Source organism: Brachypodium distachyon, chromosome 1 (genome assembly GCF_000005505.3).
Source record: "Brachypodium distachyon strain Bd21 chromosome 1, Brachypodium_distachyon_v3.0, whole genome shotgun sequence".
In the NCBI taxonomy this organism is placed as follows: domain Eukaryota; kingdom Viridiplantae; phylum Streptophyta; class Magnoliopsida; order Poales; family Poaceae; genus Brachypodium; species Brachypodium distachyon.
Window position 1 is genome coordinate 63,695,943 of NC_016131.3, and position 25,126 is coordinate 63,721,068.

The window sequence follows — 25,126 nt, forward strand, 5'->3', positions numbered from 1 at the left end:
GCATCGCAGCGGAAACTGTGACGAACTAAGAAGTTTCGAAAATCCAGAAAAGAGAAGAGAACCTCGAAAATCCTAAGGTACGCACAGACACCGGAGTTTGGCAAAAAAGACCATGGATATTGCAAACAACCAATCATCATGTAAGGCGTCCGGCGACATGATACACGCATGCGGCGTGCTGTCGTTCCTAAAGTCAATATATATCCGAACAGGCACGGGAGTTTCGACAGTGCGGTTTAGCATCTTCAGGGCTCCTGCTGTGGCTGTACAGGAGACCAAGGGAAACACGACTTCAGTATCTACAGAGCTTTGTTCAACCAATTTTTCTTTTTATCTACAGGGCAAAACACTACCTGCCATCAAGCTCTCTGCTTCAGAGAAACCATGTGGATGAACAGGTGTACTGAACAGAATGGCTCTTGATAAATCTTGCAGAAACGACTCGTTGATCACCAGCTGTCTGTCGACGGATCAGATTTATTGTTGGGTCATGTTAGTAGCTAGTATGTTCACTCTGCCCCCGTGACTGATGGCTATCATCAGGCTATCTCAACGGCTATTCCAGGTTAATAGAATCAAGAAGCCTAGCTCGGCTAACCAAACGATCCCGTCTAATAGAGCACATGCACATAACGACAGCGTGGCAGATGTTTAGTCCGTCCATACAAACCCTCAGGGACTTGCTCACGTTGTTCAATGATTCCAATCCCAACAGCAATAACACTGGTCATTAGGCAACACGATAGCCTCAAAACACAGGCTGCTTTGCAAATGGCAGCCATAGCGCTGTTCAAACACATGGCATCTAGCCATCTTGGGGCGCAATTCATGGACCCTGGACGCTACATAACATTAACAATCTGTCAATTGGTCAGTCTGTCTGAACCCCAGCAATATTAGCAGATCTTCATAGTGGATACAATTTGCCACTGTATTCCAGTCTGTCCTAATATCTGTTATTATATTGGGTTTAATTCTTTCGTAGACGTTTGCAGGATACGGAAAAGCAGGCGCGAATGGGAGAAGAACACCAGAGGACAACTGGACGTGTCAGCTACTGCGGTACTGCCTCACCTTATCAGTCCTCTGAATTCAGAATCCACACTGTTACATTGAAAACGGAACGATAGCAATCATGATAGGCAATGTCACGAACTGAAGGAGCTAATGCACTAGATGTCGTAAGGCAAGGAACAATGACAGCTAAGATTGTTCTAGTCGCTCCTAACAATAAACTGAATGCTAGGTTGACATGTCTAAATTCTGTATTCATGGACATAAACATCCTTTTCCCTGTGCTGATATTCAAAATTGAGACTCTGGATGAGACACGTGTCTCAACTCCCTAAATTGATAAGTGATCAAATGATTGAACCCAGTTTATCATATTGATCGAGGCGATGCCCATGTGCGAGACTAATCAGTAAGACGCAATAAAAATTTCAATCCGGCCGAGATTTTGTGCAAGGAAAAAGGCAAGAGAATCACACGTGTTCTTTTGAAACACATGCATGCCACTACATTGCATGCTGGAATCGTTTGTCAGTGCAAGCAAATGACCATCAATGATTTGGATAAAGAGAATCCCCGTTGGATAACAAATGGAGTTTATACGGGTGTTCCAAACAATCAACGAACTGGCAATCTATAAGTAATCGATTTTGATGTCCCACCATCGGGATATAAAAATATATTAATGGAGCAAAGGGTGAAGCAGCATGTCAGCCACACAACATACATCGTCAAAAGTTAGTTGTGAGACTAAAGACAAAGTCACGTTCAGGACAAGAATGTACAGTACATAATCACCGCAGATCTAACTATACCTTAGAATTCTTAGTAGCAGCTATTAATTGTGAACTACCTGCATTATCCCTTGGCACCACAGTATAGGTTAGAGTAGTTTGTCCAGGACTGGATACCCCCTCTTGGAATTTGACATCAAAAGCAACAGATTGGTAAAGACAAACTTCATCTTCTTTGCAGTAGTAAACCTACAAATTTGAATACAAAGTACTCACAATATAATCTAGTAACAGTCCATTAGTTCGACCCATGATAAAAAAAGTGCAATACCATAATACTTTTGTTAAATAAAAATGAGCACCGCATCACATAATCTAAAGATACCTACGATGCATAGTACATGTTCGTATGTCCTAATTCAGCATTCGAGGTTGTAAACATGATGCCTCAGTTGGAATACTTTTAGAGCAAATAAAACATAGTGCGGTGCCATAATGCTCGCAAAAAAATTTAGAATTGAAAAGATCAGTGTGAAATTTACCAATTATCCAGCAAATAATTTTTTTTGCTTGAAGGTTTAACAGATCACTACCTTGCAGTTGATCCTTCCCATTGATGATGATGAAGATGTTCTTTTGAACTTGAGTGAGGCCAGCCCGTCTGAGTCTAGAAAACCATTCACTGGCTCGATCTCAATTGCATCAGCAGGTTCTGTTTCTACTTCAAATTTGCTGCGAGCTTCCTGTTTCTCAGAAGTAAAAAACAATTAATCTGCTGCAGACAAGCAAATTTATCATCTCAAGCAGCTCATGCTGATAATAGTTTGCTTCAAGAAATATTTTCCGAAACAGAGAAATGACATTGTCACATCACATATGCTACATGATAGTAATTAAGATATTTAGATCTGATTAACTGTTATCCCTGTTCATCTCATGTCCTGGTAATATAGAGGTTGCAAGGAGCATGAACTTAACAATTCCACATGTATGTTGCACTAGGTAACAACTACTAAAAGGACATCAAAGCAAGATAAAACAAAGAAAATTGTAGGCCATGTAAGGTGCATATGAAGGATCGATGCCGACAAACAATCAGATGAAAAATGACACTAATTCAATTTTCCACCATACTATAATGAATTAATTTCACAAAACTCTGCATTTGTTAAACTATGGCAAAACTCCAAATTTGAGAAACAGTTCTGTAGAATTCCACATTTAAGGACACAACATATCATAAAATTCCATATTTAGATTTTCCCATCAATCCACCTAGTAAAGCCCACCCACAAACAATCTTCAGTAACTATCATGTACCATCAATGATGCAAAGCAAGATATAGTAATAAGAAGATTATGGACCTTCGAGAAATGGTAACCATCAGGGACTGAGATTGCAAGAGACAAATATCCTTCCATTGGAGAACCTCCATCAACATTAATAACATTTGTGTCTGCTGATAACCGTCGTCTTAGGCGTCTCAATGCCTTTGGTTTTGGTGATGGTGGCTGCACTCCAGTCAAATCTAGTGTGCGCACCTCAGCACCTCTCTCATTCAAAACTATATATCTGATTGTGCTGTTGTTTGTATCAGCTACAAGAAACCTTCCTACAAGATAACAGAAGCATAATCAATTACACCACACTATATAAGTTTCAGCTTCCAACACAAAGGAACACCTTCATGTGCTTAATTATTGCCCATTGTATTATCTACTTCAAAACAATGGGGAGCAGCTTGCACATTCATGAAGTGAAGAACTGGAATTTAGTCTAGGGTTGTTGACAAGGCAAGTTTAAATGGTTGATAAAAAGGGGCAAGATTAAGCAATTAGAGGCAAGGGCTTCCATTGAACTACTAGCTTCATATCTTTCAGTCAGTAAACCATTTCTAGAAGAAACAAAGATGCTCCAGTTTTAGTTTCCATCATGTGAAACTTCTAGCAGTTAAGAAGTCACCACCCAGTTAAATTAAGGACAAATAACATACGAAAAAAGAAAGGAAGTTACCTTCTCCCACTTCAACAAGTCCTGCTGGCTCAGATAACTGCATCAATAAATTCAAATATTCATGTCATAAAGTGTTTCCTAGACAAAATATTTCTTTTCACAAATGGCAAAGGAAAATACTCCATCAACTAGCATAGAATGCTGATTACTCTAGAAATACACTTTAGATTAATAAGCATTGCAAACTATGAACGAAAAATGCAGACAACAGAAATTGGTTAAATGATCCTCACTTGAGCTGACAAGGCTGGACCGTCCTTGTATCCTGCACGTCCGGTACCAGCTATTGTTATAACTTTTTTTGTGACAGGATCTAACCTTTTTATCTGCAGTTTCAGGTGAAAACATGAAAATAGTAGCATAATTTGTAGCAGAGCTAAACTGATTGAAAGAAAGAGACAAAAGCATGGGGATATATCTTGTGTACTAGGTGCATGAGGTGAACTAAAACCACGACAACAATTTAGGAACGGAGGGAGTAGGTCATTAGAGGGACAAGTAGCATCTCCAGACTCCATTGGTCATATAAAATTGTAACAAGTTTTGACAACCTTGAAAACACATGTATCTAACACAGCAAAAAAGTTCACATCAAAATTTGGTCCTACTCACCGAGAGAAAAAAAGTCCTCACATGAATAGTAGCATATCGGAATTTGGTGAGACTAATAGATTTCGGGTACTATTGGCAGCAGGATTTGCTTTTCTTTTTTCTTGATACGTAGATTGAATTTAGGTTTGAAATTTTGTGGTAGATGTCTCATCTGTCAAAGTAGTTTATTTGCTTTGAAGTTTTTCATGACCATCAGAGGTGCTAATCGAACCTCTAGAACACTAGTACACCCTAAACTCATCAGCAAACACGTGCCCCAAAATGCATAGAGTAAATAGAATGCATAGTACAAAATTTATAGCGGCAAACTACATCGGTTGTTCCCACAAAAAATCACCAGGATTTCCCAAGAAGTTAACTGGAAATAAATTGGCCTTATGTACTGTTGATATTTGGAGAATGAGTAAATTGCACTGTGGTTATAACAACTCGTGAAGTGGATTCTGGATTCATTTGCGTAAGGGTAGCCAAGACCGGTTTACAGCCGATTCCTTGTCTGGTATTGGTTTTGCAAAAGCCTGGCAAAAATCTCCAGTTATTATTGGAGTCATGGGTTAAGTATCAAGCGTATACACCATCAAAAAACAAATAACATCACGAACAATCTAAGAACTGGCCAGCATTTCTTAGAATCATCCAAAGCTCAGCTCTCTTATTTTTTCTCAAACATGTTGTTCACAAAGCCAAGAAGAAACTAAAAACAAAAGAACACTATCCTAACCTAGCTATAAAACTGCAGAGCTAAGAGCATCTCCAATGGCATCCCCCAAAGCTATCCCAAATGTCCTATTTGGGGGATATGGACATTTTGTCCCCAAAATCATCTCCCAATGGCATCCCCTAAACGGACAAAATGTCATGTTTGCCCGGACACATCCCCCAAACTTGCCCCAAATTTGGGGGAGGTTTGGGGTGTCCGGACATTGTCCGGTGCTCTCTTTTGTCCGCCCCGGCCCCACAACAAGAGATGGGAAAAGGAGAAGAAAAGTTGAAAAGGAGAGGAGAAAGGATAAAGAGAAGGAAAAGCTAATTTGGAAGAGAAATTTGGGGGATGTGGTTGGGTGATGAGGGCGGACATGGGGAGGACACATGTCCACTTGCTCTCCCAAATGACCAAAAAAAGGACATTTTGGGACAAAATTTGGGGGATCCCATTGGAAGGCCATGGAGTCAGGAGGACAAGCATGAAGGGGGACAGACTGCGAAGCGCCTTGCGGGCAGTCGAATGCACATACCAGATGATATGGTTGGTTACCTTGTGGTTGTAAGAATCTGCAACATATATTTGATTATCACTAGCATAGACAACACCCAAGGGATGCTGGAGTAGCACATCTGAACCAGTCCCATCATGATCTCCAAACTGAACAAGAGGAGACATAGGTAACTTAACAGAACAGAACAAAACAAAACAAATACGACTTAAAGTGCTGAACTTAGTGTTGAACAAATAAACAGAGAGAGAAATACCCTAAACAAATTATCTGGAAACAATGGATCTCCCCCAGCAAGCAATCTTGAGCCCCCTGACTTCAAACTAACACCTCGAATGGAACTGCTTTCACTATCAGCAACAAATAACTCCTGCAATTCTGTGTGGATAATTCAAGTGAATCAACGCTCGGTGGCTTAATAAAACAAAGAAAAGGTACTCGTACAGAAATACCAGGATCCAATGAAATCCCAGATGGCTGAGCGAACGATGTGTTGGTGGGGCTGCAACATGAAGCAACTTTTTTAGAAACCTTAATTAGGTCATCAAAGGCAATAACATGGCACAAAAATCTGCAGGCACCCCCTCTCTCTGGCTCTGTACATACCCTCTGTTCCTCAAATTAAGGCCTATATTGTTTCCGTTGACCGAGCGTTTGACCAAAGATTACTCTATCAATGTGTGACTTATGCGATATAAATCATAATCATAAACAAGTACTTTTGAATACGAATCAAAAAGTATATATTAATAGACTAAATCTTGGTCAAAGGCTCGGTCAAAGAAAACAATATACGCCCTAATTTAAGGAACAGAGGGAGTATATCTCTATGTTATATTTACTGCCGGGGCCTCCCCTACAATTTCAGTTTTAAAAAAGAAACCAAAGTAGATCTGAACCCAAGGATGTGGCAATAGGTAGGACAAAAGGTTCAAACTAGGAGTATTGATACAAAGCACAAATATAACTAGTATTCTGTTCCGACTTCATGGTAATTAGAATGATGAAACTTTCAATCATACTACTGCCAGTTCTTGTCTACAAGTATGTCAGTCAAATAAACACCGGTTTCCTGAGGAGACAGATAGAAAGAAGCTTCCATACTCATTCATCTAATAGTCACAGAGGTTCAAATTCATTATAGGATCTCCCCGTAAAACAAAATTAAAGAATTGTCAGAAAGCAATCAGATACAAGCACTCATTGTTAAACAACTACAATTTACATGCTCACACATTGTATAACCATAGAAAGGGCAGCTCTAAATACTACTTTCCTGGCAGAAAGTGTACGAACCACGATTACCTTGAACCATTCAGATTTTTTTCGTAGCCGTTACCACTGAAAACTTCCGTTACACCATCACTTGTGTTGTGTTTCCAGATCTGATGTTGTCCGGCCATTGCAATATACACAGTCTCCTCGGAGGGAGCATAGCAGACATCCCATGGTGAATTTAGTACCTAGAAAAACACATTCAACTGAGGCTAACTGTGTTCTATCAACATTTAGTTTGATATGGTGCTTCCATTAATAGTGGGTACACTAATCAATAAAAGCTTACAGGCAAAACAATACTAACTTAGATGACCAACCATCTTTGAAATGGTAGAGTTACCATTTTTCTCAAAATAAATTGTGGATTTATCGTATTGATAATATAAGCATCAGGTCATCGAACTTGTAATAAACCATCATTTAGCACTTTTTGACAGAAAACATCCTGAATATCCTCAGATGATCTGGTCTCGCATGGATTTGCATGCGATCATTTAAAATCACTACAAAGTTGATGGCTCTCAAAAATGTGTCATCACCATGTTGGAAACAGGTCACTCAGTTGTGCACATTGGAAATGAACAAAGTTCGTCAGTTCGTGTTCCCAGGTTCAGGTCAGTTTCAGGTATCACAAAATCAAAAGGTACTTGTAAAATGTTACACACTATTTTCACGTAATGCTCTATACTTTCTGTATACTCGTACATGACTTACGAATATGAAAACACATCAAAGTATCAAACATAACATTTCAGTAGTAGTTTTAGTTGGAGAGGATTGTTTTCTGGATAATCTGGAACATAATGGGTGGATAGGAGAGTTTGTAATTTCTATCTTTAGTATAGATTCTGGGGACTGTGGCAGTACAGGTATATAAGTATATCAATCCCAGTCTAGAAAGCTGGAATTTTAGAGTATCCTCCTCACAGTGAAAATGAGCTAATGACACTTGCAAGCAGCTAGCACCCAATAGAAGGAACGCGCCAGGCTATGCAAGATATTGGTGCTAACTATCTCTGCCTCATTTCATGTGAGAATTAGAATTGAACAGTATAATCTCTGGGGCCTAAGAGTAGGAGTCAACCAAGACCAAGTGATCAACATTCTGATATTTGCACAGCACTAGAAATGATATGTGTCATGGTAGTTGTATGTGAATAAGCCTTTTCATGACTCCACACAAAAATAGATGATAAATAATAACATTGGAAGCATGCCTGATTAGTTCCTCGACCTCCTCCTTTGTAATCAGAACCTTTGGTTCCATTTCCAGCTAGTGTTCTGACAGTCTCATTAACAAAATCAATCTCTCTGGATAAGGAGAAAAGGGCATTCATGTCAAGAAAAGCAATGATTTGTTGGATACGACAGGGATCTGAAGACTATGAAAGCCATGCTAATCAACTGGGATACCACTACGAAGGAATAAGGATTGGAACTAGTCTTCTATGGCAACCATAGCTTAGCAGATGTTGCAGTAAGCTCTAGATAAAAAAAGGAGGAACTATTGCATTCTTCCATTTGTTCAATAAAAAGATAAATACACGATCAATGAGACAGCAGCAGATAGCTAGTCAATTAATTTTGTGGATTAAACAATCAATGTAGGACTAAACCACCAGACAACTGCATTTCGGCCACATGGACTACCTCCAACTGGACAGAGAAGGACAGCAGGAGAAGCACTGACATCCTTTCCTAACCTTCTTCGTCCTCCAGCGGTGGTTCAAGCTCCTGCATGTCGTAGCACCGCCGGCTTGGGGAACTATATTTCAATTATGCGCCATCAGAGTATAGCGTAACCCTCTTCATTTCCTGTGGCTGGTTCGAACCCCCATACGCTGTGCACAAATTTCCCAAACTGAAGAAACTTAGCCGGAAAAACATACCATACCAGTTTGACTGGTATGACCGTTTTTGTGGTAGGGTATGGGATGGGTAAAAATCAAAGTTATGGGATATGATCAATTCGGGTAGATACCGCAGGTAAACCGCGGCAACAGAGACCACTGAATTCCTCTTACACATCCCATAAGGCCCACGAAGCGCTAGTGCGGCTCTCCTAGCGCTTAGAACTCTCTCTGGAGCTGGGTTTAGTTAATTAGCTTGGTACCTTCTTGGCTTCATCAACGGCTCAATGCCATTCCCAGAACAGCCATAGAAAGTTGTGGTCTACTCTCATGAAGTCCTTTTGCTAATTGCTTCAGCCAGCTAATTCTAGAAGCTAGACTTAATTGCATGTTCTAGAATTATTATTTTTCACATTTGTATTCGCATCAATTCTAGAAGCTGGACTTAAATCCCGAACAAGCTAAAGGGCTGGGATTTTCACCCTAGCATCAATTTTTAAGCGCCCCATTGGAGATGGCCTTAACAAGTCACTTTGCATGTTATCAAAACCTGAATGACTACCCCCATAAAATAGGAACTGAATGTCCGAACTTAAGAGTTAAGTCGATGGAAGTACTTACCGCAGTGCGTGGTTCTCAGTGTCTGCAACATATAGGATATTCTTTTTGGAATTGTACGCAAGACCCTAAAATCATACCAAACAGGAAGTTCAATGAGGACGTGTGAATTGTTTTCCTAAAAAAATCACATAAAGGAACATCGCATCTTGATAGCTTAGCCTCTATCAAAACAAACTCAGTTTTTTAGGACAATGCAATGCCCTCTGATCACATTACCGCTGAATCGGTCGATCTTTTGAAAAGTCGAAACAATGTTGCATCTCTAGATCTATACTCTCTAGTACAGCCATGGTACCACCAATTCTTTCTGTAAGAGCAGAATTTTATTGCAAGGACAAAACATAGTATTGTTCCTTACTTGAGGGCGATTAAATGAGGCAGTATCAAACTGGCCATCAAGTAATCCTTCTTCAGAACTTCCAACTTGACATATAAATTCCCCATCCAGATTAGTGACCACCTTAAGCACAGAAATGAGAACAGAACAAACAGCTAAGTGCAATTTCAAACAAAGTAGGTTTCATATATGAAGTAGAATAGCCATATAGATGCTATGCCATATTGTTGGCAAATTGAGAAATAAATACTTAATGTAAATGAACAAATACTCACAATCCGATTGTGGTTGCTATCTGATATAAATAATCGATTGTTCTGTACATCGATGGCAAGTTTCCCAGGAAACTTCAGTGGTGAAGTTATTAATCGATTATCCCTGTCTTTCTCCAATGCCAAGGGGAGGGAATTATTCTGAAGTAATTTCCTTTCCTCATAAAACTCAAGAGCTGCACCAACTACATCATCAAGGTCCTGGAGAGAACATGACAGGACATTGTCACAATACCTAGAGTCTAGGCATGAAACTATATGAACAACCACACTGAAATAATCAGGCATGGGTTATTCATGGAAGTGACTTTAAGGTAGGCTCACTGTATGGACAAGACCTAGAAAAGACGTGCAACTGATGAACTGAAAGGGTATTATGTTCAAATGAGCATATATCAGGATAGAGATTCTGGGGGGAAACATGCATACATAAACAGCTTTAACATTTTTTAGTGGTAGTAAATAGATTTAGAAGAGGTAAGTAGGGTACAACCAGTTCAGTTGCTACAAGTACTTCACAATAATTATGATTAAGAACCATACAAAGTGTCAAGTTTTTGCTCAACCAAAATCAGTTTGCATGTGTTATGGGCTTAAAACAGCCAGAAGCATGTGGAATTTCTATATCAAATATCAAACTCATAATGCCAAATTGCCAATCATGTAACCACAAAATAATAAACATAATTCATGTTTAATAGGTTTGCACTTTTGTGTTCATCTGCTGGCATTGATCCCAGGAAAAAGATCAGCAAACAACACGTATGGATGTTCCGTCTTCATAAACTAATCATGTTGCATCCCAAACATCTATGCTTTGTGACACATTAAGTCCAAGAAAATCTCTTGAGTATCATTCCATTGTATTCGTGTTCAAACGTACTTGCTTATGGTTATGATTTCGATCACATTAGTTACATATTATAAGGTACATTTTGGGTCAAGGCCTTGGTCAATGGAAACCTAATAATCCCTCTATTGTTGGATGGAGGTAGTACAATTATCACATAGTGCCACCCGGGAAATGTAATGCTGTCCAGCACCTCCAGAAAGATTAGCACAATGCTCAGCAATATTCATATGCCAAGTTTACTTGAGGGGTGAGGATGGTATGGCAGACATCATAAGCATATTTGCTGGTATATAAGCATCAGCCACTTTCTGATAGCAACACAACATCGACATGCAGTAAATATTTGTTTGCTTGGTTCTAAATATTCAAAAACTGCCTTGCTCCTAATTAATGCTTGAACTCTTCAAGGTGAACTCGCTAATATTTTGTAGGATTAAGTAATTTAAAACAGATAGAATATGTTAACACACTACATAGGACTTGGGACACATCTTCAGATGTGAATGTGGCAATACCTTTCTATGGCCTTCGCCTGATATTTGTGCTAGAACCTTTCCGTTGGGCCCAATAACCACAAATGTAGGCCAAGAGTTCACCCCCAGTTCTCTCCACATGTACATGTCACCATCATTTACAACCTTCAAAAAAGCATGCGCGTACACACAAAAAATAAATAGACAAGATAGACACTCCCGTAAAAAACAACGACAAGACACTGATAGAGTGCATATTTTCCCCAGAGAACGCACAGGAAAGCTGTATATTCTTGCATAAACAAAGAAAGTGTTTCAGATACAACGAAGTGCCGAACAAGAAAAAAAAGTTCAATTGCCAACAGCCAGGTTGCCTGAAAAAATACTAGCAGGATAGACTTAAAAACAAACTGTGAACAATAATGCAAATTTCTTGTAACAGAAAGGTGTGGAAATAGACTAGATGCAAAAAGGCACACAAAATTTTGGAGAAAACTGGATATTTACTACTACACTCTGTACGGTAGTTCAAATTGAACAGCCAGAAAGTGTTTCAGAACGGACGGAGTACTACAAACTCAATGGCATGTGACCCAAGGATCACGTGTTACTGAGACATTGGTGGCAATGCCATTTTTTCCAGTTTGAAATATCCACCTTTTCCTTGCAACATGCCATGTGCATTCAAAGAAAGAAATGAGCACTTGTGCATCGTGAGACTGAAAATTCAGCAGGTGAAGGCACATGTACGATATTCTTTTGAGCATATCACGAGTATGGCTGTTGTCTTACCGGATGAGTAACGTCGTACCGAAGGACAGCACTGCGGATGGCTTCAAGATCTTTTTCATTATCAAATTTGGCAGAGTGCACACCAACGACAGTGAACTGCACAGGGCCAAGCAACATGCATGTAAATATCTGATACTTCTATCTCTCGACTTATTGAAGTCTCAAATGACAAAAAACACATGGGCTAAACTTAAATGCATCATGATCAGCTAAACAGTATTTCTTTTTATTCAAATTATACTGTGTAGGCTTCATGAGTTGGAATAAGGAACATCGGATAAAGGTACCGCATGAGGCAAAAGCTGTACTGAAAAGACCTATAATATATTAGATTTGGAATAAGGAACATCAGATAAAGGTTAACAAGTTGACTATTTAATCATTAGTAAACTATAATAATATTACAATTTACAACTCAGATCAAAAGATCTACAGTATGACAACATTCTAGAGAATGTCTCAGTCTCATAACTAATGAATCATACGATCAAAGATTTAAAGTACTGAAAAATAGCAAGGGGCACAAAATGGAGCATTTTTTTTTCCCGAAATGCCCACAAGAGTGGTATTAAAGATAACGAAAACAACATAAGTCTGTAACAAAACAAATATAAAGCAGCTACTCTAAGAAAGTCCATAAAGCAGAAAACAGGAAATGAACAACAGGCGACAGATCGCACAGCCCCAACTTATTACAGGAATCACACCAACTGACCAACACGACCCTCCAATCACCCAGCACCGCATGCAGAAAATAACTCAAATAAAAAGTCTCGAACAAATGCGGCGAATTACTGATAACAGATGGCCAAAATAATATTCATGTCAAGGTTCACACCAACCAAATACTTAAGTTAATGTGTTGGATAATCATATGAAGGTTCAAAGATCCTATAAGCATGCATTCATTCTGTATTAGAATCACAACCACTCCCTCCATTCCTAAATGTAGAAAAATCTACCAACATCTACGACTTCAAATTAGTTTTATTAAATCCATTATGATATACATTTTCATAGCATACTTATTTGATATTTACATCTTGAAACATTTTTTACAAACTTGGTCAAACTTTAAGAAGTTTGACTTAGGACAAAGTTAGGACTTCTTATATTTAGGAACGGAGGTAGAAGCAATCTAGAATCTAGATATTATTTCTTTCACAACATTTGAAGACAAAAGCAGAAGCTCACAGGTTCATCTTTGTACTTCTTCTCTATAAACTCCAGGTCTGGCAAGACATGCATGCAGTTGATGCAGCAATAGGTCCAGAAATCCAGTACGACTACTCTTCCTTTCAAATCCTGCACTTTGCATAGGAATGCTTTCATTATTACTATTTAACTTTCAAAAATGCTTTCAGTATTGATGTCACAGTTTCAGGGGCCAAACAACATGGTATGAAAATAATTCATCATATTTAAAGAAATATTAAATTCACCAATCTGGAACAGATAGCTTCTCTTGAGCGGGAGGAAGGAATGCTACTCTCGACAAGGAAATAACTACAACCAACTTACAAAGTATAAGTATGTTTCCTAGAAAAAAAACAGTCAATTGAGTGTCAAACTGCACTTCGATTGAATATTCTTTTATCCAACTTGATACACATCACTCATTTCTACAGCCCTTTGTCGAAGCTACAGAAACTATCAGAAAGACTACTATTAAGGTGAAAACCCAGATAGTGTGTGTTTTGTCGCAACTAGTTTGGGTTGGTAGTGCCCCTAGTATTACACTGACTGCCAGTAATCTTTAATCCAAGTGTTTTCTCACTAGAATTGTATATGCACCACAGTTTGAACGTCGATGGAGCTTTCTGACCTCGACTAGGAATAAATTGGTCCACTGATTTTCCAAGACAGATTAGTGAAACTTAGTTTGACATGACTGCCTATTCTAAAACAACCGTTTGCAAGCCAGTCCACACGATGTGACTTTGTGTTATGTGATATTACAATCTGAACCGTCTAATTGCTTTGTAACATGAAATTATCATAGCATGTGAACAGTTGCCGAGGAATTTTGCTATGACGGAAAGAGCAAATATCCTTTAACATGCAAATTTAGTAAGATGTAAAGTATAAATTGTAATCAAATGTTTCTAACAAACAGAAACTTTTTGTATATGAATAAAAGAGACCCTTAAAGCAGGTGCTTGTATGAAGATTTTGTTGTCTTTGGTTTGGAAGTCTATTGTCTATGCAGTATACCATACGATATTCCAGAATAAGTTTCTGGACTCTAATCAAGTACTTCCTCGGTTCCTAAAAGATGTTCTAACTTTGTCCTATGTCAAGCCTCTTAAAGTTTGATCAAGTTTATAGAAAAATCTATCAACATCTATAACTCAAAATTAGTTTTTATTAAAACCGTTATGGTATATATCTTCACAGTGTACTTATTTGATATTGTAGATATTAGTATATTTTTCTATAAACTTGGTCAAACTTTAAGAAATTTGACTTGGGACAAAGTTAGAACAACTTATATTTAGGAACGGAGGTAGTAGATACAAAACTATCACTATGGCAATAATTTAACCATAGCTGGACATCGGGCTATAGAAGCAAGCAGTTTGCTGCAACCGCTCCCACCACTTTGATGTTTCGCATTTATGTTTCATATCCAATTGGATAATATTTTTGCTAAACTTGTGACAACGTGAGTAAATGAGATTTAGATAAGCTACCATGGAAACTGAAAGATCCAAAATATAGGATAATAGAAGGAACAGATGGTACTGTGGCAAAATTTGCAGCTACTGATAATAACCTAAAATGAGTTCAAAATTACTCTTCCAAACTGAAGTGGAGCTGTATTCAACCAGTCGAGCTTTCTTGGGAACTCAGGTACATAAGTGGCAGAGCCCCTAAAGAAAATTTGGAAGCGCGTTAGCATTTCATTAAAAAGATCAGCCGTGAAGCAAATTGTAGCATTACATGCCTAGAAAGTTGAAGAACATGCAGCTAGTCAGTTACCTACCCAGTTTCAAAATCAGATAAATACTTCTTTATTTGTTGAACCCTTGATGAGCGTGATTCTCCTACAGAAATAGGGCAAGTGAGCAACATGTAAGATAACAAAAGATTGTCAGGTTGCAAGAGAAAAATGGAGAATAATCAGCAACTAGTTTTGGAATCCTGTGTGACAAGAAGGTCCCACAAAGCTAAAAGGTAAGTTCTATAGGACGGCCGTCAGACCTGCCATGCTTTATAGAGCGGAATGTTGGCCCACTAAAAGACAACACATCCAACAAATGAGTGTGCAGAGATGCGTGTGCTAAGGTGGATGTGTGGTCACACAACAAGAGACCGGATCAGAAATGAGGTGATTCGTGATAGGATAGGGATGGCACCAATTGAAGAAAAACTTGTACAAAACAGACTTAGGTGGTTTGGGCATGTCGGCCACCAGAAGCATCAGTAAACAGTGGGATTTTAAAGGGCTTTGATAATGCTAAGAGGGGTAGAGGACGACCTAAGTTAACATGGGTGGAGGCAGTTAAAAGGGACCTAAAAGACTGGAATGTGTCCAAAGATCTGGCTTCCGACAGGGCTGCATGGAAATCTGCAATCCATGTGCCTGAACCTTGATTTCTTCTTTGTTTTTGTGTTTACTTTTAGTTTCCACAAATTTCTGTTTGGGTTTCATATCTAGCTTACCCCAATTTGCTTGGGACAAAAGGCTTAGTTGTTGTTGCTGTTGTTGTAGTTTTGGGTCTAATTGCTTAGCTAGTTTCAACCATCTTCCTACATGCTGCCAGCGCCAAAAACCATTGAATTCTCTACAATAACCTCGCAGGACCATTCTAACTAAAATGACACCATGGTGTTATGCAAGATGGAATAAACTGCGTAAGAGAAAATCTTACGTAATAGCACATGGTCTTATTTTTAGAACAGCTAAAATCGAAGTGCCGACTGGGTTGTCAGTTATGAACTTACAAAACTGAGAATTCAAATTGCTTGTAATAATCAATAATGAGATTGCAAAACCCACATGGGGTTTAATATTTTCGTGCTTACCTTCATTACTTGCAAAAATTGAACTATCGCCACCCGTGAAAAAATTAAGCAGACCTTTAGGGGATGCAAACTGCATTGCCTGAATAAATTAAAGGAAATACTTGACAAACTAATCTCAACACAATAATACGTGCCTGAAAGAAATTACACATGACAAGAGTAAAAATTCTGCACAAGGACTTCCTAGATGTAGTGTAAACTTTGCAAAATAAATAAATAGATGTAGTGTAAACTGTAGAAATTGATACGGAAGAATTAAAAGTACAACATTCAACCTAAGTATCAGAAGAACTATTTTTATCGGGGTTAATCATATCCAAAGGTGTCATGGCCCATGGGATGAGCAGTTCCAATAGAAAGCTCAGAAAACTGGTGGCAGACACCAGCCAAGCTTGCACCAAGAACAGCAGTATAAAAGTGAGTCATCTAGGCTTTGGAAAGCCAGACAACGGCATGAAAACCCTAGCAGGTCTAAATTCAGATCTTTTGGCGATAGATGCTGTGGCTAACAGTTTACACCAAGGATGCAAATGTTGCTCCTAGTCCTGACGTTGTATGTGGGGTGTATCATTTTGGGTCATTTCAAAAGCAACTCAGGCAAGGTCTGTTTTGTAATATTCATTGGAAGTACCTATTCAAAAAAAGTATTCAACCACTGAAGCGACTAGGACTAAATTTGAGGGCTTAAGCTGAAATACAAATACGAAATAGGGCATTCCCAAAGGCTGCAACGACCTACATCCTCAAGTACTTTGTAAACTATATTGATGTATAACAAAAAGTTTTCTGGATTGGTACTTGTAGTTACTAGTTAGTACTTACCACCAAACACTATAATTTAGGCTAACAGTTCTAAAACTCTGGTGATAAAATATATGAGGACAATAACTGTTCTCTGTCTTATAACCTCAAACCATGTACCACCAAATCAGAATAAATCGGTATAATTTTCACTTTCTTATTGTTGGGGCTTAAAGATGCTCGTATCTTTCCTATTGGAGCTTGTGAATTAATCTGAAAAATTATTCTGCATGTTTTAGATGGATGATATGCAACTAGAACATCGTTTACACATTAATGAACCAACCTAATCAAGGCAGAAAAGTGTAAAACAAGTAGATACTTGATAGCATAGGATAGTACCTTCCAATTTCTGATAGTAAACAAAAAACAGGAAAAAGCTATTCCAAGACTTCCATATCTTAATATATCCCGACGGGAACCCAACAACCTGCAGAAATTCTAATCTGGATGTCAATCAATTCCGTGTTATATATAGTCTCATACGGCTTGAGAAAATGATTCGAATTTCTTTACATTCCAAGAATACAAATGCGTTACTTTGGGCATGAGGAACACCACTTAACAAGATAGTTTTCAATGTAAATGCATGTCCCTGGATATTTAAAAAAATAAGGTGCAAATTGAGTACTTACGGATAATATCAGAGCTAAGATTGTACAACTAAGCATTAAACTTCTTTGCAGAAACTGACCTTACCCTTCATAAAACTGGCCTTTCGAACTTGGAGAGTACGTGTTCTCAATAAATTCAGCATTAGTTGCTTCGCTCAGAGTCTTAGGAGAAGCATTTTCTAAGGAACTAATATTCTTGGTATTTTCTGTCCGCTCATCTGCACCAACTTTCTTTTAATCAGTACTAAGTACACTCAATACGAAAAAAGTGGAAAAAAAAAATCTAGATCCAGTCAATGGAACAGCAAGTTGGTATATGACATGGTTTCCGCATGGACCAAATTCAAGAAAACCCAAGAGATTCCATTAAAATTCAAAAAACTCGCATAGGGTATTCATTCAAGCTGATAAACCAAAACAAGTGCATTTTGTCCAAAAGATACAGTTTTTTCTTCCCAGCTTCTCATACAAGAGATGTATTATTGGATTATATAGATTTTGCTTGAACTACATACTGTGGTGAGCACTAGAACCACCATACAGGATGTCATTAATTGAAATGTCTCCAATGTCTTTCCGTATAAACACAGGACTGGCTTGTTGTAATTCATCTTCCTCTAGAGTAGTCGTCACAGCAATACATCTGCAAGATGTGTAACCAAAACAATTATTTCATGTCAATTAAATTCTTCAAATTATTGGGTCTGTTTAATTTAACTATAAGATATGTTGCACCAGACATTTGAATTGCATGGGTTCATGGACATGCTTAAAATAAATACTACCTAAACTATGGTAATCTAATCATTACATGCATATCTCCTAGAAAGAACAACGCAAGCGATTCGTGACTGTAGGATCAATATGTAAGTGGTCAACTTAAACGGCACAGCTCAAGGAGTATAATTGATAAATCTATGTCCATCACAACTCATTACATCACATTCTTTAATTGCCTTATTAGAAAATAAGGCTTCGAAAAACTTAAGCACTACTATAGTTGTGAGAGTGGTCATGCATAGCTGCATATCATAAGAACATGCACAAAGGAGTGACCTCAGCTGTATAAGAGATGCCATGCCATGTAGGATATTTTTTTCATAAGGTGGAAGAAAGAGAGCAGCTTACGGGTGCCTTTTTATTGTTGTACGCATGCCGCCTGTATTGCACACCCACAGATTGTGGGCCAACATATAGACCACTTACGGATGGATTATTTGTATGTTTTGTCTTAATTATAGCCTACAGGTGATATGGATGGTACTATAGACAGCCACCTTTCCGTACTCTACCATTGTATATTCCCATATGTATGCAAGTCCATGGTTAAAAGTATGTATATATTTTTTGCAGCACAACCAGAATAAGCAAGAGAGTAAAGAGCGGGATAAGAATCCAATCCCTACCTTATTTCTGCAGCTTTTGCAGCTTGAACTCCAGCAAGCGCATCTTCTATCACAATGCACTGGTACAACATCACATATTCAAAATAAATGATGGAAGCGATGTATAATAAATATTAAATAACTAAAATCTCAAAAGTAGGATGGTTATTTGCATAACATTAGACCACACTCCTCCCACCTTGCCTTTAGGCACTTACTACTAAACACCACAACTATCACTCATCACGCCCAATTACCCGAAACAGCCAGAAAGGGTCTACATTTATGTCACAAAAGTATATAAATATGGTCACAAGAAGTTCAGATAATAGTGAACTAGAACTGTTTTTTTATCTAAAAACATGGGGGGAAATACAAAACAGAACTTATTCGAACTAGAGCATTTGGAAGAGGAAGAGAGTATCAGAAACAAATTAAAATATAATTCTAACCAAACAATTCTCTCCTTTTGATCTTGGATGTCCATATGACAAGAAGTTTATCTATGAACCCCGTAGAAACCTATATATCTTACAAATCGCCATGTAAGAAGCAATTCACATTAAATCAGCATTGTTGCAGATTTACCGAAGTCATCGGTTGAACCCAGAACCCCAAATTTCTGGCCACTTCATAAAAGGGTTGTCACATGTCACTTGCAAGATAAATTACCTCATTTGTGTCAACACCTAAGTTCTTAGATGCTGCAAGGAATATGTCTGGAGCAGGTTTCAGATTTTCAAATGCATCAGCGGAAACAATGGCATCAAATCTGAAATTTGGAAAAGGTTCATCAAAACCAAATGGCAAATGGCAGTGCATGCAGCTCTTCTCCATGGTCTCGACTAGCAGATGGCGGAAAGGTTCAAACAAATGCAATAGTCAATCTTCAGAGTTATTTGATGTCAGCAAGAATTGATCAGAGCAAATTCAAAATTGTGTCAGCATTGCTTGCTGCAAACCTATGTTTTACTCCCTCCGTCCCATATTAAGTGTCTCAAATTTGCCCAAATACGGATGTATCTATGCCTAAAAGGCGTCTAGATACATGTAATAGAAAGCCACTTAATATGGGACGGAGGGAGTAGTACTTTGAAATAAAGTGAAGCACTGAGTCAATAACGTGAATGATGTCACGACAGGTTCTCAAACATAAGGTTCCAAAGAACCCTTTTGTTTTAATTATGCAGGTCCAAGATGCAAAGAAATTTTTACAATTTATTGGTTCGGCTTCAACTTAAATTTATGTATGTACAATATCATAGTAGCAACAGAATTTCAGTCAATTCATTCCAACTTTCATCAAGGGTTAGGCATTTGTCCAATAAAGATATATTGACTTGGCAAACATGTATCAGAATTCAGAACGTCAGAATACATATGAGATTCAAAACTCAAATGAAAGTTTAAAAAATGGTCTTGAAATTCAAACAAAAGAAATAAACACTTACAGCGACACAGGCAAACCAGCAGCAGCCAGATTTGCGTCCACCTTAATCCTATCGGCGCTAGATGCAACAGCGACCTTCAGCCCTGCACTTTTGCACTGTGTTGACAAAAGCAATTATCACTTCTCAACACTGCTGAGCTAACACATTTTTTTTTTCATTCAGGCACTGCAAATACCTCCATGATGAGTTCTAGAGCTCCTGGGAATCCAATGCCAGAATTTGGCTTAGCATACTGCAGAACAGAATAGGGTTTTTCAGCATGCTGCAATCCAACTGAAGGGAAGAATAAACAAAACAGACTGTATGGACAATTTAACCTTGTCGAGATATATCTCAAAAAAGCGCTTCTTGGCACTTTCAGGATTGAAATCCTTCACTTCTTTCACCCTGGCAACACCTCCAAGGAAATTGGCCTCACCTAAACCATTTTTATTGCCATTAGAAACAAAAAAAAAAGAAGGTGTGTGTTTCTCAGGAAAAATGAAGGTGGCGATTCATTTATGGTACAACTGGAACCATCCAAAAGGTTACGAAAGAAGAAAAGGTAGACACTTAAAGGTTTAATGCCGTGTCCCCCAATGCAAGATAGCAGGGATAGGTAAAACATTTTTATGCTTATCTACCTTTGAAGTTTTACTATTTAAAAATAACGTCTTCATGACCCTTAATTTAAGTATGTAAACATGAGATGGCATACTCTCATGGGTATTCTGATGTAACAATATATTTCCAGTTCAGTAGATAGTTCAATATATTTTGCTTTCGCCTGTAATTTAACTGATATTCAGGGTTACTAGGTTTCTGTCTCATAGTTGGCATGCTGATTGTGGGCACTAACAGTAAGTTTCCTAGTAATGCTCAAACCCATTCTCTCTCTTCCCGTCTCTTGTTTGCTGTAAGAAACAAAATAGTTCCGTTGAGCAACTAATGGAAAGGGGTAGCCCGGTTTGAAAAGTAGATAGTTAGAAGGGCAGTGACAACATGCTACTGTTTCGAATAGGAAACAACAATTACAGAGGTATTATGACTGCTGTCAAATAAGCATAGCAATTAGCCTACTGGCCACTACAATTGCCAGGGAATCACAACAATGCGGGCCTGAGCATACAGGCTACCGATTTACATGATTTAGAAAATGTATGAACCATGGAACTTAAAGGAAGTATATTGTCAAATTATTCTGCTACCAGTATTTGAGCGTCGGTGTCTGTGTTTCTCAATAAAAAAAAGTAAGTGACTGTGAATGTGGTATACGGTCAAGCCAACTGCTACTGTTATAAAGGAATAACAATAAAGTATGTGATAGTAAAAAATGATGATATTGTAGGTCATAATGTGCATACGATCACCCAATTACAAGCAAATTAACAACCTAAAGAGACGCTGAAGTTTAAGGTCAGGATGGTAAGATCATAAATCACGAGTCGTCAGAAATTGGGCGAACTGCACTCCCGATTTGCTAGTACCAGTAGCCCAGCGTGATAATTCACCTGTGCCCATGAAAGGGATGAAGTCGTCCACGGTGGCTTCGACGCCCATCTCGGCGAAGACGTCCACGGCGGCGCGGCGCGACGGTTCCTCGCTGTCGCAGAGCACGCCGTCCATGTCGAATAGCACGGCGGAGACCTTCCCCCATGCCCCGACCGCCGTCTCGGTCACAGGCGAAGAGGGCGCCGGGGCGGAAGCGGCAACGAAGTCCCGTCTACCCCGGCGAGGGAGTTGAAGCGATAGGGCTTTCGGGAGGAGGAGAGGGCGGGGCGGTGGCGCCGGGGAGGCGGTCGGGTAGTGCTGAGATGTTAGGAGGCGGTGGAAGCTTCTGGAAGGCGCTATTTGCCGCGCCATGGTACTATGGTAGCCGTGGAGAATCACGAGCTCGGGAGCGGGAGTACGGAGACTGGGGAGCCTGCGCGGTCGCGAACGGTTTATGTGGCGGAACGGCCGCGGCGGAGCGGCGCACGAGGGGATGAACATCTGAACGCGATGTTGTGGCAGGCGCGCAACGCTATGGGCCTGTGGCTGTGCGACCTTATCTTGCGTGATCTACTCGAATCACACACACAGGACACAGAGTCCCTTTCAAAGAACACATACAGACGCAGTGGAGAATGAGGCCGAATGAATGATTCTGATCTCTGATGCAGAGGAGGGTTTTCTTCCTCCCAAACACTGCATATGACCTATGAATAGCACACGGAAGACACGCCACGAGTCATCGAGCTCGGTTGAAGTCACCACAAACATATGAGTAGGCGCATATGTAAGGCATGACACGAGTCATCAAGCTTAGTTCCACGATGAACATATGAATGGGTGCACATGTAAGGCTGACACGACTCATCGAGCTCAATCGAAGTCACCATAAACATATGTCTTGTGGTTGATGGATGTATTGCTTATCCTTGGAAGAATGAGATGGATTACTAAGACGCGAAATGCTAAATATACGCTCATTTTGCACTTGCTAAATTGTATTGGGATCAACTTATTTTATAACTTGCAGTGAAAAAATATACACAAAAGTAGACAAAATGTTGATTAGCAAAATAATAAGCAAAAACGGGTGGGTCAAAATGAACCGTGAGAATCCACCACAATAAAAAATGCAGTGCTAAATCAAATGTACAATCATTTATACTAACTATCCAAGCAACATTCGGTTTTCGAGAGGAACTACTCATGAAAGGTGTCCAATTAAAAAAACGCTCATGAAAAGTCTTTGATACTTGCAAGAACTTAAGTGAGCACCCATAAAAAGAATTTCAAAACCAGGTAGTTCCATTTTAGTTGACAAATAGTGGTTATGGGAAGCTTTAGCGACTCCTGCTAGTTTGATACGTTAAATGCTAAACGTGAATAGAGCTCATTGTGGCATTGGCTTCGCTATACCCACAAGTTAGCATGAGAAATCTTGAACTCGACGACCTACATTAGCATCCAATCCTTTGTCAAGCTTAGCAACTTAAGAGGTTCAAGTGGTTGGTGACTATCGTCATGAAAATCAATGTTTTTCTTAGAGAAGACGACACTAATTCAAAACTTTGCTAGGCTGGGATCACCCTATCCAACTGTCTTTCTAAAAGACGGTCTTTCCACGTAAATATGATGTCTATGAACACCAAAAGGAGTCATACCGAAAATATCATGTGGCAGTTATGTACCTACCCATGGGTTGCATGGCCTGATTCATGAGACAAGTGCTACCGGCCAGAATACTCGTGGTCAGTGGTTCTCAAACCCGCCAATAGTTGCAGAGTGCGAGACAAAACTTAAGAAACCCAATGATGTGTCACACTTACATTTTCATAAGCTCGTTACAGTTTCTGGTGGGTGCGTATGACAGAAGTCTTGTGCTAGTTTTTGCGGTGGTGCCTTCTCGAACATACCTTTGACCACAAATGAATTAACAGAATATAGGCATACATAAGATTCGAAGTTTTCAAAAAAAAAAGTAACAGGGAACATGTATGATGCGAACATTTTCTAGTTGACCAAGCACCGTGAGATATTGAGCTAATAGGGTCACTGGGGACAAATTGAGCATGAAGTGATACCACGAGTCTACGAGAAATGATCGAAGTTAATTACCTTCTCAAATCGAGAAATAGAAGGATGCCATGAATTTTCATTTCCATTGTACGTTCTCTGAAACCACAACAAGGTTACGAAGCGAAGGGAGTAGTAGTATTTCTTGCGAGTTTCAGACATTGGTTAAAAAGAAGGTGAACCGATGACTGGAAGACAAAAGTCACATGCTACTACTCCTGTAAGATTCAACAAGCGGCCACAAAGAAATTGAACAGCTGGTTGAAACAGACAGACTGGGCTAGAAAGAGGTTAAACAGAGTTGCTGGTTAACACACACCAAGAACAGATACGACTTGAACTTTTCGATTGTTTATGAAGACAGCTACAATGCAGACAAAACTTCGGTTAACGAGAAGCACTCAGCAATCACATTCACGCCAGCTCAACCCCACCAACCAAATTTTTGGGGGAAATTCCCAAAAAATCAAAAGTCTAAAATGCTTTTACAGTCCGATTTTTTTGGAGTTCTAGACGACGTCTTCCAAGTCGACGGCGAGCACTCTGGCAAACGCCTCGAGCCCCACGCCGCCGTCGCCGTCGCCAGCCATACCTATCATGGCGCGGATCTCGTCGTCGGCCACAGGCATCCCTGCCCACCCGAGGTAGGCCTTGAGGTCCTCGAACCCCACCTTGCCGTCTCCGTCGCGGTCCATTAGCCTGAACGCGTCCTCCATCGCGGACCGGCACCCGCCCCTTGTTCCCACCGCGGCACCGCGGCCGAGGAGGCCCTTGAACTCGTCGTACTGCACGAACCCGTCGAGGTCGGCGTCTGCGGCGGCGATCATGGCCGCGATGTCATCGTCGTCGAAGCGCTCGTCGGCGCCGGCTTTGGCGTAGAAGGACTTGAGGTCCTCGCGGCTGATGCGGCCGTCGTGGTCCGCGTCGAGCACGTCGAACGCCGGGCGCAGGTCCGCAGCGCCGGCGCCGGCGGGGAGAGCAAGGCCAGCGTACCTGCCGCCGGGGCACATGCTTGCTTCAGCGGGAGAGGGGAATGGAAAACTCTGGAACAGTCGACAGCTAGATCGGAACGCGATCTCTGGTTTAGCAGGAGAGGCTAATTGCGGCGCTGCTTGTGCTGTTGGCTCCTGCGCGTTACCAGGGAAAGGAGGCCGCCGCATTTTATAGACGAGGCAATTGTTCCTCCAGGACGCGTGGAGGTTGTTCCTGGACCTGGTCTACCGATCGGTGAGCCAACGATCG

At 39.8% G+C, this 25,126-nt stretch overlaps 2 protein-coding genes across 6 annotated transcripts; both read right to left on the minus strand.

Annotated features, from left to right (window-relative positions):
- Positions 1 to 1,652: 1,652 nt before the first annotated feature.
- LOC100822404 (protein SUPPRESSOR OF QUENCHING 1, chloroplastic) lies at positions 1,653 to 22,354 on the minus strand. 5 transcript variants are annotated; one of them, XM_010230402.3, is made up of 28 exons: positions 21,832 to 22,353; positions 20,659 to 20,759; positions 20,517 to 20,573; positions 20,342 to 20,436; positions 19,563 to 19,662; positions 18,912 to 18,970; positions 18,021 to 18,148; positions 17,591 to 17,723; positions 17,234 to 17,321; positions 16,091 to 16,169; positions 15,048 to 15,108; positions 14,859 to 14,934; positions 13,256 to 13,366; positions 12,062 to 12,157; positions 11,312 to 11,434; positions 9,947 to 10,144; positions 9,693 to 9,794; positions 9,335 to 9,399; positions 8,081 to 8,174; positions 6,891 to 7,048; positions 6,038 to 6,087; positions 5,842 to 5,963; positions 5,627 to 5,734; positions 3,993 to 4,085; positions 3,760 to 3,796; positions 3,111 to 3,358; positions 2,339 to 2,488; positions 1,653 to 1,994 (listed from the first exon to the last, which is right to left on the minus strand). In XM_010230402.3, exons 1-28 carry the CDS (start codon positions 22,310 to 22,312, stop codon positions 1,821 to 1,823), a joined length of 3,387 nt encoding a protein of 1,128 aa, XP_010228704.1. In that variant the 5' UTR covers positions 22,313 to 22,353; the 3' UTR covers positions 1,653 to 1,820. The 5 variants fall into 5 exon arrangements, 3 of the variants coding, with proteins under 3 accessions (XP_010228704.1, XP_010228703.1, XP_024313396.1); XM_010230401.3 differs by having other exon boundaries at positions 17,591 to 17,732; XM_024457628.1 differs by lacking the exon at positions 5,627 to 5,734 and having other exon boundaries at positions 17,591 to 17,732; positions 21,832 to 22,354.
- A 1,808-nt stretch (positions 22,355 to 24,162) lies between these two features.
- LOC100828325 (putative calmodulin-like protein 6) lies at positions 24,163 to 25,126 on the minus strand. Its single transcript, XM_003558015.4, has one exon. The coding sequence runs from the start codon at positions 25,042 to 25,044 to the stop codon at positions 24,394 to 24,396; it is 651 nt and encodes a 216-aa protein (XP_003558063.4). The 5' UTR covers positions 25,045 to 25,126; the 3' UTR covers positions 24,163 to 24,393.